The 7,755-nt window shown below is 37.9% G+C and overlaps 1 protein-coding gene across 1 annotated transcript; it reads right to left on the minus strand.

Moving 5' to 3' along the window:
* Positions 1 to 84: 84 nt before the first annotated feature.
* Positions 85 to 5,453, minus strand: LOC133796681 (uncharacterized). Its single transcript, XM_062234301.1, has 4 exons — positions 1,991 to 5,453; positions 1,640 to 1,883; positions 1,243 to 1,563; positions 85 to 1,018 (listed from the first exon to the last, which is right to left on the minus strand). The coding sequence occupies exons 2-4, from the start codon at positions 1,643 to 1,645 to the stop codon at positions 500 to 502; spliced, it is 846 nt and encodes a 281-aa protein (XP_062090285.1). The 5' UTR covers positions 1,646 to 1,883; positions 1,991 to 5,453; the 3' UTR covers positions 85 to 499.
* Positions 5,454 to 7,755: the final 2,302 nt, after the last annotated feature.

A 7,755-nucleotide genomic window follows, 5' to 3' on the forward strand; every position in this document is an offset into this window, starting at 1 on the left:
ACAATTAATATTCATCAAACAAAAATAGCATTATAATTAATCATAAAATTAACATAATAAAAATATCAATTGTCTCATTTTAATTACATATGAACTAATTATAAAATAAACATAATAAAATTTCAATTGTCTTAATATAATTAAAAAATGTAATCTAATTATTATTGTTTTGGTCGGGCCAACCAGGTGTAAAATATTTATTAAGGTCAATATCTTGATCACCAATATTAGGGCGCGACAATGGTGGTGAAGCAAACTGTGGAACTTGTGGAGAGTGCTGCTGCGAAGATGATCCAAATTGTCGAGTATGTGGTCGCGTCGAGGGAGACTGATGCAATAAACTCTTAAACTGACCATACCTCTACTACTGCAACGAACTCACAAATTGACCATACATCTGCTGTGGATGCTGCTGCTGCGATGAATCCCCAAAGTCACGACGCCTAGGATGTGACGTTTGAGATCCTGCAGGGACGTCGTGGTAATAAAAAGGAGGGGACTAGGAGGAGCGTCCATACATGTTTGGATAATTCTGTTGAGGTGGATAAAAATGTTGTTGTTGTTGTGGCATCGACCAAGGAGGTGGACTTTGAGAAGATATACCACCTTCAGGTTGTGATGGTAAATATCGTTGCAGAAGACTTTCAAACCACGACTCAGTTTCTGTACTGGTATGCTGAGGATTACCAGATGGACCTTGCTGAGATTTCAACATCCGGATCTCTTCACGCATTGACTTCATCATTTCCGTCATAGTAGCCATGTCTTCCTGAGGTGTATGAGCAGGTTGGGCCTGTGACTGACTTTGACTTGTGGAGCTGGAAACTGGTTTTTTCCCTTTGCCTTTGCTGTAACCTACTCCTCTTTGAAAGTCAGACCTCTCCCTAAGTACTTTACTCATAATCTTGTACTGATCGATCGACGAGGAATCAGCAACAAATCCAGTTTCAGATCCCTTCTTCGATCCTTGAGACTGGCTTTGAAGTCGTGCCCTCTCAAGCTCTTCCGTCATTTTTTCCTGTTCATAAAAAGTGTTAGAAACACAACAGTAACATAGTTTAATGAAAATAATAAAACAAAAGTTTCTCAAGCTGCGTCGTTGACAAAAACTTTTGTCGATTTTCTCAAATGGCTATCTTTCCAAGTATCAATAACATGTTCATCAGGGTTCGCCTATACAAATGTAGAGATAGGAAGTTAGAATGTAAAATTTTGTTAAATTAAATTAATATTTTTACTTACAAATTGGTGATGCTTAGCTGCCATCGATTTTGTGCCTTGCGTCGATGTATACTTCATTTCTTTTCTGTTTTTCTTGTTTTGGTTGGATCGCGCAATAAATTTTGGGCTAAAAAACAACTGAACAATATCTTTCCAACTCTCCTTGGTGCAATGATCAGGTGGGGCAATGAGAACACTCTCCAAATCTTCCGGCTTAGAGTAATATTTTTTGAAGTGATTATGTCTGATGTTCTTTCTCTCAGAATATCTTTTGCGCATCTTTGTGTAGATAGTTTTCATAACTCTCTCGGGTTCTGGATGACCATCAACATTATAAAAATGCTACATTAAAAAATAACACGTTAGTTTAGTTTGTAAATGATTTTAATAAAAAATTTATACTGTTCTAAATTTTTACCTTCATCTTTTGTACGACTTGTTCTTTAAATTGTTGAGGTACATCAGCAAAATCCAAGTAATGTCCTGGCAACAACAAGGTGACTTAGAGGCCTATCTCGCGGACAAAAACTTGGTCCTCCAAGCCACCACTTTGTCCGTCCTAGGATCAAGCTGAAGATCTAGTGGTTTCCCGGCATTCCGCCTTCGAATTTCAAGTGGTATGTTATTAGCCAGGCCACGACCCTTTCTTCTCGACACTTCAACTATCCACATTTTCAACAATAACCAAAATTTGAAATACTAATATATATTAAACATTCGTTGAGCTTGACTTTCAAGCTATGAACAAAATTTGAAAATTATTATTAACCTGACTCGCAGGAAGAAGGTACTCTACTAGGATCTGGCGGGTCTAGACCTCCACCATCTCCGTCGTGAGAGGTGGCTATATCTGCTGACATTGTACTTAGGAACAAAAATTACTAGTTAGTATCAAATATAACCAATGTAAATGAACAAAATGATTACAAGTCTCATATATTATATTTTAAACGATTGTTTTTATTACAAAAATATAAAAACTATGTAGAATAATCACTATCACTTTCATCATTAATTAAATTAACATCAATCGGAGACACATGATTAACATCATCTTCACAAATATCAACTAGCAATTCATCTTCTTCATCGACTTCTTCTTCGCCTAAGTCGTCATTTATGAAATTATCATCCAATTGATCAGCAGGTGAATTTTGTATAGTGCCAATATATGTTGCAGGTTCATGAGATTCCATAACCAACTGACTGAGATCCACGGTCAACACAAAATTTGATGAGCTTCTGTCATGTACAACATCAACATCTGCACCAGCTTCATCGTCCTCGATGTCCCAAATTTGACGATGATTGACATCCTCAACAATTTTCCAGTGTCGGCCTCTAAGTAGATCATCGAGATAGAATACTTGCTTAGCTTGGCTAGCAAGTATATAAGGCTCATCTTTGTACCATTCGCTACTGACGTTTATACTGGTGATATTATTTTCAGTGATTGTTTTCTTCTTGCTTGGATCAGTGTTAAACCATTTACACCTAAACAATGCAACTGAATATGCACCAGTGAAAGATAACACCAGTACTTCTTGAAGCGTGCCATAATAGTTAAAACCTTCAGTTCCCGCAACAAACACTCCACTATTCTGTGTGGTGCGCTTTTGATCTCGGTCGTAAGCGATAAATCGAACATCGTTGACTATACAACCTTCGTAGTAGGTTGCCAAGTGATCTGACCCAGATACTAAAGCTAGCAACTCATCACCATTCTCTAAAGATCCAAGTTTGTGCAAGTCATATATCTAAATAAATTAATAAACTTATATTAGAATGATAAAAATATCATTACAACAATAAAGGATTAAAAATAATCTCAATTTTACCTTCTTATGAAACCACTGGCCAAAAAATTTCTTGTGTAAAAAATTATGATCACCATCTGGGTATTTCAGTTTGATCTCTACTAGGTGTTCGCTGTAAATTTGAATGCTTTGACTATATTAGATAAAACAATTTGGAATGAACATAAATTTCACTTTAAAGGGAATAAACTTACTCTAAGTAATCCTGAATTTCGGGAGAATTGTCAAGTATGAACAATTCAGCCATTTCACGAGTCGCAAGGTCGAGAGGCTTGAGAGTTCCCTTTGTCAGGGGACGACAATGAGATTGAAACACAGTAAAGTGTCGTGGGACATACACCTCATCTTCATTGCGATCAAGACGGTTAAATTTTGTTTCAACCCCTTTGAAATACATCGAACAAAATGTCAAAGCCTCATCAGCAACATAGCCTTCAGCTATCGACCCTTCAGGATGAGCTTTATTTCCCACGTAGTTCTTCAATTTTTTCATGTACCTTTCAAAAGGATACATCCACCTCATAAATACCAATCCACCCAAAATCGTTTCTGTAATGCCCTGAATTCTCTGATGTGGTTTAATTGCGGGATTAGTAGGTCGGGAGGGCCATACTTGCTTAAATATGCCATTAAATGATAATATGCATGTATATGTGAATTATATTATAATATGATGTTAAATGTATGCATGTGAGTCCACATTTTAATTACAGGGGTGTGAAGGTAATTTGGCCCGTTGAGGGTATAATTGTATATTTGTATGCATGTCGGTGATATGTTGTTGAGACCACATTATAATGTGGGTTTGTTCGAGTTATTCGGCATGAGACGATCTTAGAATATTGATTAGCGGTCTAGTCACAACAGGTTTAAGTTCGGGGCTCGGGATGAGTCTCGGGGTGGTTTTAATGATTAGAGCGTTACCGGGAATTAAAGGGTAACGAGATATAAATTATTGGTGTTTGGGAGTATTGAGAATAGTGGGAATTGGAGAGCATTAGTTATGATTAACGAGATAAGTGGAAAATACCAATTTTACCCTTGGGAGCTATTAGAAACTATTAATTGACCTAGGGGTAAAATGGTCATTTCACCCATAGGATAGATATAACCTTTTTTTAGCCGAGAAAGAGGTAGAAAAACAGAGCAACTTGGAGAGCCTTCCTATACCATCCTTTTCTTCATTTTCCTTTGAGATTTTTTAGCCATTCTTGAGGATTCAAGCCTGGGAAGTGAGCCTTAGGAGTTTGGGAGAGTGTTCCTCCATTGAAGAGCATCATAAGCTGAGCTTTGGGTAAGTTTCTAACCATTGAAATCCCTGGTTTGCCCTGTTTCAATTCTGTTTTACGGTTGTGATTTCTAGGTTGAGATCTTGGTTTTGCTGGGAGTTTTGGCTAGGGTTCCTATGGTTGTGATGTTTGGGGTATGTCAGGATGGTTTTTGGGTTCATTTGGCACCAAAAATGGGATTTGGAAGCATTGGAAACAGGTTAGAATCGAAGGAGATGAAGAAGGAGGTTTCAGGGGTTCCTGGTCTGGAGGTAGCGCTATAGCGCCCACCTTAGGGTGCTACAGCGCTACTCAGGGGGCATTTGGGCGTGTTGGGGGTTCTGAGAATAGCGCTGAGGCGCTAGGGGTCAGCGCTGTAGTGCTACTCTGTTCCTTCAAAGTCATGTTTTGAGTGTTTTTAAGGGTTTTTGACTTGGGGTTTCAATCCTTAAGGCTCGGGATCGAATCTACTCACCGTGTGGGCATGTTTCGAGCTCCCGAGAATGGTGCTTAGGCTAAGACCCTATCCATGTTGATTTTCATTAATGGAGGTTATAATTGGTTGTGATTAGGTAACCGCTAAGGAACCAAAAGATCGATCGTTCTCAGGGGTCGACCTTATAATATTTCTCGCTCGAACCTGAGGTAAGAAAATTGCACCCTGTGCATGTGACATGCATGATTGCTATTAAGACATGTTGGTGGATAAATGTGGACATGGATTGCATATTAAATGCTAGCGAATATTGTTTACTTGTATATGGCACTGACTAGTCAGGGACATTGACCTAAGAGTCAGAACCGGCATAAGAGTCCTGAACGCAGGGCCGAATGAAGATTAGATCTAATCGATATCAGCGTTGAATGACTCTAAGGCATTAATTCTGGACCGACCCTAAGGTCGATGAAACTTATAAGCGCTTGACTAGTCTAAGACTAGTTAGTCAGAGCCAGGGCCTAAGGTCCAGGTGACCGTTTGTCACATGGCTAGGGAACGATGTTCCATGCACCTATCCTGTTTAAGCTAGTGAGAGGTTCACTTATCTGTAAAGCCCGGTGGCCCTATCATCACATGGCTTAAGGGAGCTATACCCAACTTAGTGACTTTTGCGACTGTCACCTATATGTTTTGGACTGATAGTCCTGAATGATTATTATGATCATTGTTGATATTATATCATGCTATATTGTGTTTTCTTGCTGGGTCTTGGCTCATGGATGCTATGTGTTATATTATTTTAAATAATATAATGTTAGATTAAATAATGTGACATAATGTGATTTGTCACACCTTGTAACATATTATTGAGAGTCACAAAATTGGACACATGTATGTACCCAAATGTGACATATTTTGGAGTTACAAACTTATAACTCCCAAATATTACCCAATAATGCGTAGATTTGATATTACACATTTTGATTTGAATTTCTTAAAGATATATGTGAAATATGGCTGTTAGAGATGTGATTTTAACTCCCATAATGTGTATGGAAGTTACAAAATCAAGTGGGAATGAATTTGGAACGTTTTGGCAAATTTGGAAAATTGGTTGCTAAAAAAACGACTTAGGCTGCTGCCTATGTTTTTCAGGCCGCGGCCCAAGAGGGAAAAATAGGCAAAAAACACATCGTAGGCCGCGGCCTGAGCGGCTGACAGCATTTTCCAACTTCGGTTTTTATCCAATTTTGAACGTTTCCAACAGCCAAGTAACTCCCAAATCTCTATTTTAATTCCATAAAACATCCAATTAAACATTGGTAACAGCCATGGGGTTGGTGGAATTTGAAATTCAAAGGGGTATCTCAAACTCTATAAATAGGAGCCTAATGCTCACTTGTATGACACACCATTTTTCATCCACAAAGCACTTGGCTGAAAAATACACCAAAAGGCTTGATAATTCCATAGAGCTATTTCCTAGAGAGATCCCTTAGTGCTTAGAGAATAGGGGGAAATAAGCTTTTGGACAAAGGTCTTGAACCTTGTTCAAGTTGGTGATCCCCACTACTCTACACTTTGGTTATGTGAGAGTTTGTTTGTGTTTTCATTCTTTTGTTTTTCTTGTTCTTCTTATTTACTTGTATTGTTATAGTATTGAGTTTGTAATCTTCCTCTTCTACATCTTTTTATTTACTTGTATTTTGGGCAATTGAGTTGTAATACTTATTTAATCAATATTATCTTGTCCATTGTATTTTTGCATAGAGTTGTATTTTTGGTTTTTCCACTTTTCCATTGAGCAATAAAATAATATTCTCTAAGACTATGTGGTGCAGGTAAAGGGAAAGAAAAGCTCACCCAGCCTTGAGTGGAGAGCTTAGGTGGTGATGTGTACATATGCGGCCACTTGACCACCACGGCCAAGGAGTTCTCAGAGAAACTAAGGGGTTTACCCTATTTTTGCCGCTTAGGTCGGCGGGGTTGTAAATTTGAAACAGTAGTGGCCATTTTGTATTATGAATAACTTGTAAATGTTTTGATGCGCTCATGAGCAGTTTATGTATTTAATAAAATTTATCATTTCCTTTTTGTTGGGTTTCCACCTTAGCCTGTTAATAACACTTAGAGCACATTTTAACCAAAGGACTTGGGTAGCGGGTCAAATTTCCGGTTCACCGATCACCGTAACTGTTCTGGGGTAACCAGGGCGTTACAGTTTCTTCAGGCAAATGTAAGACCAAGTGAATCATTATATTAAAAAAAGCCGGAGGAAAAATCAACTCCATATTGCACAATATCATAACAAGATCTTTTTGTGCTTCCTCCATATCTGTAACATTTATAGTCCTCGAACATACTTGCCTAAAAAAATTACACAGTTCAGAAATGGTGGTCGATATATCTTTTGGGAGAAACTTGCGAACACCCACTGACAGTAATCGTTGCATTATAACATGACAGTCGTGGGATTTCAACCCAATGATATTTGTTTCATTCTCGATTACTTTTTTCTTCAAATTTGAACAAAAGCCATCTGGAAATTTCACTTCTTTAATAAATTGACAAAATTGTTGTCTTTGAGCAGGAGTTAACACGTAAGAAGCATGCGGCTTCATCAACTTTCCATTCTCATCTTCATAAATCCACAATGATTCCCTTACTCCCATCTTCTTCAAATCATATCTTGCATTAGTGGTGTCCTTAGACTTGTCATTGTCCAAGATTGTGCCGAGGAGACTATCACACACATTTTTTTCGACACGCATGACATCAATTGTAATGCCCCAAATTTCCTAATAAGGTTTAGGACCTTGATTAGGAGGCCGGGAGGGCCATAATTGATTTATTATAGTATTTAATGATTATATGCATGTTTACGTGGATTATATTATTATATGATGGTGAATGCATGTGTATGGGCCCATATGTTATTTATGAGGGTAATTTGGTAATTTGGCCACTGTGGGCGTAATTGTATATTTTGGGTGCGTGATTGTGATTAATT

Source organism: Humulus lupulus, chromosome 8 (assembly GCF_963169125.1).
Source record: "Humulus lupulus chromosome 8, drHumLupu1.1, whole genome shotgun sequence".
Classification (NCBI taxonomy): Eukaryota; Viridiplantae; Streptophyta; class Magnoliopsida; order Rosales; family Cannabaceae; genus Humulus; species Humulus lupulus.

Excerpts from the sequence above, each read along its gene's own strand:
- LOC133796681 (XM_062234301.1), bottom strand. Across the intron at positions 1,019-1,242 it reads CAGCTAAGCATCACCAATTT|GAAAAAATGACGGAAGAGCT; the intron begins GTAAGTAAAAAT and ends TTTTATGAACAG.